Genomic DNA, 13027 nt, shown 5'->3' on the forward strand with positions numbered 1-13027 from the left:
AGTCAGTTACACATGCGGTTGTATATATATTAGATATATATATATATATACATATATATAATTGAATCACAAAAAGTACTTGCTCCGCCGGGACTAGAACCCTGATCTCTCACTTGCCAGGTGAGTGTTTTTTTTAATTATTTTTTGTGATTAAATGTTTATTGAAATTAAATTCGACTATTGCCATTCATATATATAGTTGATAAGAAACTATTTATATGAAACAAATAATAAAACAATTTCGTCGAGTTTCAGCCCTCACTAAGACGTATAATGTGTGTGTTGGAAGAATGAAAGCATTCTAGGGAGAGACTCCAACTGTGACTCTGTATTACATGTCTACCTGTTGTCTACGATACTGTGACCATTTGTCTCGCTAACACAGCAACACCCAAGTAAATGGGCAAGGCTCCTTGAAGGTTTTAGGTAAAGAAAACAGCGCTCATTAAGACGTTTATTGTGTTTCCTGGAGCACTGAGTGCCTTTTAATAAGACCCACATTCTGATGTTACACTCTTACTGTTCTCTAAGTTTCCAAGTGCTTGGTAACACAGCAATGGCCGCGTAATCGGGCTTTAAAGCTACCTTGAGAAGTTACGGTAGAGAAAACAGCGCTCGTTGAGACGTATATTGTGTGTCTTTAAAGTAGTGAAGCTTTACTGCGTGACACAACTACTTTATTACTACATTGCTTTTAGTCCTTAGATTTAACTTAAAAACATAATTGAGTGTGTGTGTGTGTGTGTGTGTGTGTGTGTGTGTGTGTGTGTGTGTGTGTGTGTGTGTGTGTGTTGTGATATAAATGTGATATGTTATGAATGTGAACACTTTTCTATGAAGCAACGTCGCAGTGCTACATTCTCACAAGATTCTCATAAAAAAACATAACACCTTCTCTCTACATAATAGTTGTGTTCTCTATTTCAGGGAAGAAAACTGCTTTCTACGTCATTTCGATGTTAAGTACATCGATCAGATCAAATTCTAATGTAAGGATTATAAACCTCTATGTTGGGAAACCTTCTTGCATAGCAATCGAAACGGGGACGTCCCAACAGGTAACGTTCTCCCAAAAACACTACACAACACTATCTTAACAACTTAAAAATTACTATAATAACCTTAACGATAGTTTAATTGATAATCAAGAGTCATATCGATTCTATTTTGGTTAAGTATCAAAGTTAGCACTCTTTAAAATAGATAGTTGAAAAATCGGAACTTATCTGGAATGTTTCAAAAGTTATCCCTGAAATCTTTTGAATTATTCAACTAAATGCCACAGAACATTACATAAACAGTAATATCTTTCTATGAGTATGTTCACTATTCCTTATCTACAACGCATTCACTTTACTTGCCTGATTTCACGATCTCAGAAACTCTATGCATTCCTATCAAACATATTTTGCACTGTTATGCTCGGGTAAAGCATAATATGCAAGACTATTTGTCCCCATAAACTTATAGAACGATAGATCCTTATCAATCACTGTTATGATCACACCGAAAAAATATAACGATTGCATAAATATTGGGATACTTATGTAAACCGTATTTAATTTATAATACAGGTACAGGATAAACGTGTTATGTTTTTTAAGTACTCTAAGAACTCCATACAAGTCTTATATAAAAGCAATCAGTCCTATAATCTAAGCTGGGCGATTGCTGTGTGTACATTTGATAGTGACAAATATGGGCAAATGCACTTTGCTATATAAGTGAGTTTAAAAGACAACTGTTAATAACAACTAGAAGTTGAGTATTTTTTTAATTGATGGTTAAAATAAAGAAACTATAAAAGAATAGCCCTAGTATACATTAATCTAAATGAACAAAGTCGACGAATTCATTTAAAACAAAGTCGGATAGAGTGGGATTTAATAGGAACATGTAGAAGGAATTAGGTTAACATTGCCATTTTGTTGCAAACCGCATTATTGATAGATGATTTTCTAAATCGATATTCTCCCAAGCTACAGGTACTGAAGTGTTCAAGTTCAAGTTCAAAACTCTTAATTCAAGTCAACATTTCAGTACATAAATCTCACTGATCCAAATGCGTCTCGTCGATGTTAGGAACTGTAAGAGTTGAATAGTCTTGCATGGCTATCGCGTAACATGAAATGTAAACCAAATTAACCGCCTGCTAATGAGGATGTGTACTGTTACTGTATGTTATGAATGTGACTTAACTAACTAATGGCATGCCTATAGTTTAGATTAGCCGATTGTTGACATTGTGACTATCAGTCAGTGCACGTGCAAGGCACATATATTGGAGAGACACCTGTCAGATACTGTGTAATCCTGAGCTTTCAAAAATATTCTCTTACATTTGATCTACTTTAGTTCATCGTTACTTTGACACTTAAGTAGTTCTATTCGGCTGCAACAACATCAGAAGTGAGACGAAGTTTAATGGAAATGCCAAAGTTTCCAAAGTATTCGTAACAACTTCTAAGTGAGTTCTAAACTGCCACACATGTCAAAATGTGTTTGAACTACTAAATTGTGTTTTAATAAGGCTCTTTTATTTTGTTTAACTTTGGAGAGGTAAGTTTAATTTTTAACTTCATAGGAGTAGAAGTAGTTCTTGTGACGTGTACGGATTTCTGTGTATGTCTTCATTGTAAATGAGTTCTTAAAATCATAACGATTCGTTAAATAAAGGTAATGGGCAGAAAAGCGTGTGATAAAAGTATTATTTGCCTCTGGGAAAAATTGTCTTTCTTTTATAGGTTCATAATATTACTGAAGAATTTTAATTATCTTATGCTTTGATTAGGTATATTTAAGCTTAGATTTATTTACTGTCGATGTGATACTATTGGGACTCTTTAACATGTTTGAGAGATAAAGTGTTACATTTACTTTAAGAGTTTCGTTATACTTTGATTGCATGTGTAATTTTATTAAGATAAATAGATACCAATGTTTATGGCACATAGAGTCCAGTGTTCAAAGCTGGAAAACTTTCAGTAATATATAAGTGGTAAATATGTATATTTTTTAAGGCCTTTGCACAAATTGCGTTCTTTGGATTTTATTACTACCCTTTTAATATAAAAACAGGTCTTAATCAATTATTTGTAGATGCTTAATATTATTAAATATTACGATCCATGAGTTATTGTATTTAAAAATTTTACTTCTTTAAAATGTGCTTTTTCAAATTAAAATTTCCCTCAAACCAAAACTTTTAAATTTTAAGTAGGCGTTTTTTTGGAACTTCAATTTGAAGGCCGTACAAGAGGCGTAAAATTTATATATGTGTGCAATATATACAAACAAAATATAATTAACCAAAGAAGGATAACTTTTAATGAGAATTATAATTTAATACTAATGAATCGAATAAGACATTCGACAATAATAGATACATTTGCATCAGCCGGTTGCTGATGCAAATGTATCAGCCGGCTTTGCTGAGTTTGCATGTAAAATTTCGAAATATATGTAAATATATGTAAATCTTTTCGTTTTCTTGCGGACATGCAAACAGGAAATAAATGTTAAAATCTCTCCAGCAGACATAAGAGATTGTGTCGGTCTACTGAGTGATATGCTACTGTGACGTTCAGCAAAATTCCGACGTTGAATTTGCACCATCGTGAACTCAGTGTTACAAACTTAAAAATGAAGATTCATTAAAATGGTCAAGTCCATAAATATAAATATATGATATTAAGTTGTCTGTCTGTCTTTGTTAACGCTCAGCTAATAATTTCAACAGAGAAAATTTCAACATGTTATGAGTACTCATGTATCTAATGTAAAATTTAATTTCAAACTTGGTATAAAAAGTTGAAAATTAAATTTTCAATCAGTAGATAGTTGCAAGCGAAGAATATGAAAGCTCTGGCAATTTTTATCATCTTAAGAATCTAAAATAGTCTACTATTGATAATATGTAAAAAAGAGGTAAATTGGGATTAGTCATTATATCACTTCCTTAAGGTATAATAAAACAAACAAAATTAAAGCAATATTTAAGTGGAATTACCTTACTTGCAGAGTTTCCAAAGATATAGAGAAACAATTTACTACGCTTTAAACTTTATTAAAAGTTTTAAATGTCTTTCTGTGAAGTGTAAGTATTCTAAAACAGAGATAATTCCTTATTCAACTACGTTTCCTTTACTTTTATTGCCCAATAAAGAAGTTATTTATTTGGTAATACAGTGGGTAAGGAATACTATTATTCCGTACTTCTAACTAAATGGGTTTAGTTAGAATTAAACTAAAAACCATTTTTAAATGTATTATTATCATTATTTTTTCAGTTCTTTCTTATCAAATATCTATAGTCACCACATATAATTACAAAAACTTCATCAGATGGCCATAATATAGTGTTTGTTTGTGAGATAATTATCAAGCATGGCTTGTACAGCAACTGATTCAAGTAACGCTGAGTTTGGCTGCTCTTTGAGGGGATGAACGCTGAGTGACCCTGTTCTCACAGTTGGATTCCTTGCTATTTTCTCGGCAATAGGCCGTGGTTCAGACATCAAGTCACCGATAGTGCCTGTATAAATAATAAAGGGGTTTTTTTCGAATAATACATGATTTTTACAAATAAATCTCCTGGTTATGCGTATCCAGGTTATCTTAAAACTTTCGCTATGCGGATCCTGGTTATCTTTAAACTTCCGCTATGCGAATAGGTTATCTTGAAACTTCCGCTATGCGGATCCTGGTTATCTTGAAACTTCCGCTATGCGTATCCAGGTTATCTTGAAACTTCCACTATGCGGATCTTGGTTATATCCCCATTATCTTCGAACATCCCATTATGTCGATCCTGATTTCTTGGAACTTAGGTTATGTGGTTCATGATTTTCTTGGAATTTCCGATTATGCAAACATATATTATATAAATAAATAAATAAATAAATATATATATATATATATATATATATATATATATTTGATTATTTTTAAACTAAGTACATCAATACTTAGGGATGATCTTGACTATGAATCTGTATTCTATATAATTTAGTGTATGTAAGCGCTTTTAAATTATTCATGGAAGAAATGTTCTTCCAGATAATATAATTAAATAATATTCTTCTTCTTCGAGTTCCTCTGTGGAAACTGAATAAGCTAGTTAAATCTTGGCAACGAATCAGGCAATAAATTTAGGACAGACTTGTATGGAAGAGAAAGTTCGGTATACTGATTCCCCGGGAGAGTTGTTGCTTAGCAACCAACATATTAAGTCAGCATCATTAAACTCCTCCTATAAATTATTGCTATTATCTCGTTATTGTAACAATAAGCATATTGTGTGCCTGTATGACGTCATGGTGGCGAAGTAACGCCTCTGTTAGTTACTTGCTCCATTCAGTTCATCAGGAGCTGAATAAGTTTGCAGAGTAGTAATCAGATTACACATATGTGATATATGAAATAATTTTAAATGCAAATAAAGCTCATGCTTTATCTTAAGCTGATTGTTTTAATTAGTAACTAGCTGATAGACACAAATGCCTACGGTTTTCATAGTCACAGATCAAATATATCATAACCCACTATATTATATTCCCTCAGATACTACACTTTCTCACCGACGTCATGATGTCATTAATTGACTGAAAAAAACTCACTAGTTATGTTACATAATATCATATCATATTAGAACATTTCTAGGTTCGTTTTAAAACAATACGAAAAATAAGATGTATTTCCTTACATTGGTCGTCTATGTTTATATTTATTAAATTGTTATATTTTATATCAACTTAATAAACATTATTTTTCAGTTATTACTTCTTTTTTTGAGGCTCGTTCTTGGTGATGTATGATTTGAAAGGATTTCGAACATTTGCTATCGTTATATGTTACAAAAATAGATAAAATTACATTTCGAGGATTTAAATATACATTCAGATTTTTTTATCATCAAAGAATTTTACAACAATGTAAACAGATTAAAGCTGAATCCCCACAAGTGTTTTTTTTTATGTTTAACAGATTTTATATACACTCCTAGCAGATTATAAATTAATTTTAATCAATTTAGCATTCGCATGAGACTAAATTTACATTTATTTTATACATAAAGTTAACGAAATTTGCAAAAGTTTTTTATATTTAATTTACATTTATTTCCAGTAGATGAAACATTTAAATTGAACAGATTTTACACTGATTGCAAAACATATTTGAAAAAATTTAAATAGATTTTATATTAACTATTCCAAACAAACTAGTCAACATTGTCAATAGATTTCATAGTGATTCCAAACAGATTTGCTAATATTTTCAACATATTCTCTATTGATATCCATGATATCTAAACTGGTTCTAAATGGATTTTATATTTATTTCCAACGGATTTTAGTTTCCAAACAGATTGGGCAACACTCTCAAGAGAATGTATATTTATTTTGAAGTGGATTAAGAGACTGGAATATTTTCCCGTGTCCATTCCTTTCCAGTTGTTTTTATAACACCATTTGGACATGATTGTACACAACACTTATTTAAAAAATAAATCACTGGTATAGCCACGGGTAACTACTAATATTAAATTTTCTATTTCATTTAAATAGATAAAATATGCTTTTTCTCCATTCCATTTTTTATCAGCAATTTCATTCTACAACCCACTTTTTCCAAATACCTAGTTAACTGAACACATTGGCTTCATCAGTTGTGAAGCTTCATAATTTTAGAAGACATATCACAATTAACACTACATAATATATACCCTAGATGTCACCTACATAATACACCCTTTTTGTTCCAGCTTTTTAAATCTGTGTTTTAAGCGTTGACATCATGATTACGTTGAATAATACAATAATAATGTCCACCTCTTTCCCGTATTCGATTGAGACTCCAAATAGACTGAAGGTTACCATATTGTTGTTATTACCAAGTTCTCGTGCGTACATACACAACTTACATACATAAAGATGTATTCATTAAATAAAATATTTAAATATCAGTGAGGTAGGGTATTGTAGTTATTTAGGCCCTATAGCATGCAAGTGAAATTCCGCTGTGCTTCCAAATATGAGACTTATTATATAGACAAATAAAATCTAAAACCATGTAAACATTATTCTACGACTACCAACTATCAGTTTTACGGTGTCACCAGTGGATCTATGAAACGTCTTAGCGCTATAAAATAGCAATCATAAAATCTATCATCCAGGCTTGGAACTCACCCTTTTTTAAGAATACACCTATGCAGATGATTTTATGTTATTTGATAGCTAATGATAGCTAATCGAGAAAGCCAAACGGAAACTATATATATATATATATATATATATATATATATATATATATATATATATATATATATATATGTATGTATAACACACAATCCGGGTTGATCCGTTTATATAAACCCGTACAAAAACACGGGTTTTTTTATAAAAAATCAAAACAATTCATTTCAGGCCTAATTTTAGGAGTTAGAATTTTTTACAACCACCATTGTATCACATTTACATTTCATTATAACCCAACAAATTTTGTCATACCAAGAACCACTCACCCTGTATATATACAGTTACCGTTTGGCTTTCTCGATTATTTCGTACAAAGCTCAAAACTTTCAAAGCTATACTTTCTCCACATTAACCCTAATGGTCCTCATTAATCGTTTTACGGTCAACCTGACTATTACCTAACTTTCTATAAGCATATGATTCAAGAATATTTTTTATGTCGATTCCTGGATCAAGAAAATTTTAACTTTTAGCAGTTTAAATTAAAGAGTTGGTAAAATTTATTTAGGTTTGTGATGATTTGATGCTACTGTTATTTAAAACACTTGCTGCGTAATTCCTGAAGGGATGTTTGCTAGAAATCTTAATATTGAATGTATCAGCCATTTTTTGAATTATCAGACAGTCGTTCTAATCATAATAACTTAACATGAATATCTTAATATCCTTTGAACATGAATTTTTTGAACATGAGGAATGTGTATGTCTCTGTACGTGCTGGGGTTTCTTTCTCACTGTTGTATTATTCATAACATGTCTGGGCAATGACACGTAAACGTCTGTCTATAGCTTAAATAAGTAAAAACAGTTTTTAAGCACATTGCTGTAATGTCATTGACAAACAGTGTCAATCAAGTGCTTAGTTTGTTTAAGTAAATACAGCCGTCAATAAATAAGTAATCTCTCAATCGATTCTTCTGAGGCAGTCCCCAGTTACTGTTCTCAGACCAAAATGCAAGTGATAGCATTTGAAGTTCTTCTATTTAGCCAAGTATTTGGTGGCTTGCCTCTGAAGTATACTGATGGAACTAGTAGTGGAAGGGTTTTCTCGTTCTCTCCAATGGTTTGTGTTTGGGGCTGGACCATGATTGCTCTCCTGATTTTTTTCTCCCAAATGACTCTCTATGTCGACTTCCAAGGGAAGCTATCAGGAAATATTCGCATGACAAGTCACACCGCTACGTTTGCTGTCGTTTTGGATGTTGTATCCCTGAACATCATGGCCCTCGTGGTAATCGTCGAGTCCTTCAGGCATCACAAGAAGTTCATCGAGATGTGTTACCTCTTGGGTAAAGTCGACCACTCCCTCAGGCAGAAATTGGAATGTGGTGACCGGACCAAAGTTCTTCTTGTTCTTTCCTACATGATCTCTCTAACTGTGGCCAGTCTGGTTCAGGAGTTTTGCTTTGGATCGGAAGGTCGCAACTCCTTCGTCTTCTACATCCCTGTGTTCTCCCTGTACTGTGTCGAGGCTGCTTTGTTCGTCCAGTTCACTACCATGACTCAAGGTATCGCTGCACGATTCAGGCTGATCAATGATGTCATCAAAAAGACTGTGATAAGCAAGAGTTTTGGCCAACTTTTCAGGAATCAGAGTTTTGTTAAGATTAATGCAATACAAGGTGAGTTTTGTTTTCTGAATTACGTAACAAGCTATCTTAGGTCAAACCCCAGTTAATCATCACTAAATACTGTATAAAATAAAGGTTTCATTCACTTTTCAGTAGTTTGGTTAAATTAATCGGTTTTCAATTATTTTGTTTGGAATAATTTAAACGTCCGACATTTTAAAGCGGATAAAAGGATTTTGTTAATATTTAATTTTCAAAAAGGTCTACCAAAGGGTAATACAATTCTCAAATTCTATAGCTATATCTTAACTGGTTCAAAAGATGTAAATTATTGATAAAAAAACACATCCATCCCTAAGGAATGCCACTCTTGATAAAAGAAAGTCACAAAAGTTTAAATACAATCCTTAAAAGATCCTGATAAAAACTTAAGCTTAAAGGAAAGCTCAATATGTAGGCATAACTTGGAATAAAGTCTACCTTTATATTACGATTTTAACTTATACCTTTAAAAACAAATGTGTACAGTTACACAAAGCTCTGTATTTATAGTTTATCTTGTAAAATCGTGTTGCAGAAGATACTTCTTGTATGACCAACCTCAGAGATCTGATAGGCCTGTACTGGTTGTTGTGTGACGCAGTACAGTATGCTAACGTGTTCTACGGCAATCAGCTGTTGACTGCTGTGTTCTCTGGCCTGGTCCACATTATCATCACGTTCTACTACCTGTTTCTTCACCTGGTGCCAGGACAGGGCTCCTATCTTGTCATACAGGGTTTCTGGGCAATCACTCACATCTCTCATCTGGTTCTGCTGGTGCGACCAAGTACTGCCCTCACAGATGCTGTATGTTATCACATAATTTATATTATTTTAATTGGCTTTTCATTGTAAAAGAATTAGTTGAAAACTATTTATTGAATAAAATCAATCAATAAGCAATTGTTAAATTGGTACAATCATGAAAGCCTATTTAATTTTAAATATTTTTTTAATCAACCTATATTGAAATTATAGTAGCCTATCACATTTTAGCCAAAAATGTTCGAGCTTATCGAACCATCTTCACTGAGTTTGGATATGGTTTGACTTACGACTCTTATTCTCTTCTCTCTTTGACAAAATTATTTTCCGAATATATTGAGAGTTTATTTTATGCAAATTTTATTGAAATATAATTTAAAAAATAACAAAAGGCACCGTTTAGTAATTAAAACAAGTTAAATATACACTATAATAGGTAATATAAAATTTATGTTTTGTTAATAACGTTGCTTTTAAACTTTCAGGCAGATGAGACAGCACCGATAATTTGCAGATTAGTTAACAGGGATTTGAACTCCGATGTAAAAAGACAGGTAATTTTGGTCTAAATAATTCAAAATCTAGAAATCCTATGTTTCTGTATTCGAAATATTAATTACAAAAGAAAATTAAGACAAAATGTACAAACAGATTATTCAGCTACCACCTATTATTGTATTTAACTGTTGTAATGTTTTTCTTAAATCTAGTAGGAGAGAGAGAGAGAGAGAGAGAGAGAGAGAGAGAGAGAGAGAGAGAGAGAGAGAGAGAGAGAGAGAGATACAGACGTTATCTTTGAATTTTTAAACTTTTTTTCTTCATGAGAAAGGAATTGAAACTTGTTAGTAATTATACAGAAAGTCTGTATGTCACTAGGACATAAGTTAAATGAGCTATCAGTTTAGAATTTTGCATACGACCTCAGCGACGCCTGTTACACGACACCTGGTATGGTGGTTTTTATTGAGTCATACACAAGTATAGTAGATGTTGTTGGTTAATTACACATAAATCTCAGTCTAGTATCAAATAGAGACAGATAACCTGCAGATTTTCATCCTCCATAGTGTAGGTAAGTGTATCAAAATTAAGAGGGCTACAGAAAAAAAATTTGTCTGCCAACTTGTTAACACATATTTTATGGGATTTAAATTCATTAATACACATTCCCTCAACGAAAAATAAATTTAAAATATGACTGGAAGATCATATTCCAAAAATATTTTATAAAAATGAAGGTATCACTTTGCAGGTTATGGAGCTTTCGAAAATAATTTGTCACATACACCAAAACATCAAACACAGTTGTAACTCTTACAAACATCTGGTGATGACAAAAATAATTAACTTCTGATGATAGTCGACAAGTGAATGGTAATTATTTAGAGTTAATAGTTTCCAGAGAGTTGACCCAAATCGACTCGGCTCTTGATTAACTAAACTTTTAATTTAAATAGAACCTAATAACATGAATTATCGTAAATATAAATTGCTGAATTGTACACTTCTAGAATAATTTTGTTACTTTTCTCGATAATACAGAAAAGGATAATATATTTAATATACAGTTTCTTAGTCCAAAGAGTATTTAAGCAGCCTTATGTATGGAGATTTATAACTTCCCATCACTACTTCCTTTAAATTTTCTTGATTCTACTTTATCTCCATATTCGTCCATTTTAAGTTCATTATATACGAAGAATGATTTGAATACAGGATTTAATACATTTTTTATATTCGCTATATGTAGCACCAACAGAAACGCGACGTTTCGGTATTGTATATCTACTCACTTCTTCAGGTGTCAGATTCTAAATTATGATCGTGCGGATAAGGGTACATTTCAAACACATACCAAATAAACCATACATAGTTAACCTTTGTGTTGTAAACTATGAAATTGAGTTCAAATCCTTGTGTATATGATGTTTACTTTTGTCATGCTTGACTTTGCATTAAGAGAGAACTGAAGAAAAAGAAGAAGAGACAAATTTTTGAAACGCCCTGTTTCTATTGTTGACCGAACGATGCAAATAACCGCCATTCTAATGTTTTTACCCATACAAATACTACGTTTTCCTTTCTTTTTATTAAAATTGTATCGTTCTAGCTGAAGGAGTTTTTGCATCAACTAATTCATCACAATGCTACACTCTCTGCTCGGGGTGTATTCCCCATCCAAAGCCACATACTCACATCGGTAAGTAAAGATTCGCTTGAACATTCTTTCGTACTGCTAGTTACTATCTTTCTCTTTTTTTGTTTCTTTATAACCAATATTAATATATAAAAATTAATTTACATGGTAATGCAAATTTCATAGTGTGGTTTTTGGATTGGTGTAAATACTATTTAACAAGTTGAAATATGTAAACAAGTGAATTACGTACGTTTATGCTCATCAGCTTAGTCAATTGTGTTTATATATGACAATTGAGCTATGTGATAAGTCTGAAAAAGTTATGTGTTTCTGATTTCAGGTTCAGTGACACATATTTCATATATCTTATACCATTTCAGACTTTGGAAAAGGTTAGCCATATTGCCAACATTATAGAGATAAAATCAGATTCTATATTTCATAACCCATATAGTTTTTTTTATGTTTTATACGATCACTTTTAGTTGTCATACACAGGTTAACCTGTTAAGGAATTTAATTAAGCACGGATAAGTTTGATAATTTAGAAGAAATGGAGACAAAACAACAGTAATTAGTTTTTGGAAATTATACTATTCCCAAAAGTTGTATTGTAAGCAATAAAGGTAAACAAGGTATTCTAAGAAAATATCTTGTGGTGTTAAGTCAATAATCGTTGGAGCCAAAGCACAGAGCGAAATCCACCTAACCATAATATAATAAAACCTATTATTAGGTATTGCACCAGGTAAGGTTATATTAATTTTGTTATAACGTCTTTTTATTTTCATTAAATACAAGAATGACATTTAAGCATTTTGTAGAAAAAGTTACTCCTATACATACTCAGATATACACTACGCTATTGTTGCAATAAAACAGTGTCCAACTACGCTCCGATGCATTAGTCCGCTACACGTGGTTACTTTCGAGTAATAATCTGGAACAGTCAAACAATTCGTTTGGTAGCTGAAACCACTTCAAATTCAATAGTTTCTCTGTTTATGACACCATTTATTGAAAATTGTGCTCCGTACATAAATACAATAAGATCCAAGTATCTGTAATCAGCATCAAACAGTTATTGTCTATTTCACCTGCAACCAATCGTTTATAGATCAAATTTCATGTATAACCGGGATTTTATACATTCAAATAATGTATAGCTTATCCAATTGTTGTATAGAGTATATTCTACCACAAGTGGAGTGTGAAAAATTCTAGCAGTTCGACGGGTTCTTTATTATTTT

At 31.9% G+C, this 13027-nt stretch overlaps 1 protein-coding gene across 1 annotated transcript; it reads left to right on the top strand.

Moving 5' to 3' along the window:
* Positions 1–8211: 8211 nt before the first annotated feature.
* Positions 8212–12126, top strand: LOC124358176. Its single transcript, XM_046810470.1, has 3 exons — positions 8212–8881; positions 9408–9679; positions 12118–12126. The coding sequence occupies exons 1-3, from the start codon at positions 8212–8214 to the stop codon at positions 12124–12126; spliced, it is 951 nt and encodes a 316-aa protein (XP_046666426.1).
* Positions 12127–13027: the final 901 nt, after the last annotated feature.

The sequence above is a fragment of the Homalodisca vitripennis genome, chromosome 3 (assembly GCF_021130785.1).
Source record: "Homalodisca vitripennis isolate AUS2020 chromosome 3, UT_GWSS_2.1, whole genome shotgun sequence".
NCBI lineage: Eukaryota > Metazoa > Arthropoda > Insecta > Hemiptera > Cicadellidae > Homalodisca > Homalodisca vitripennis.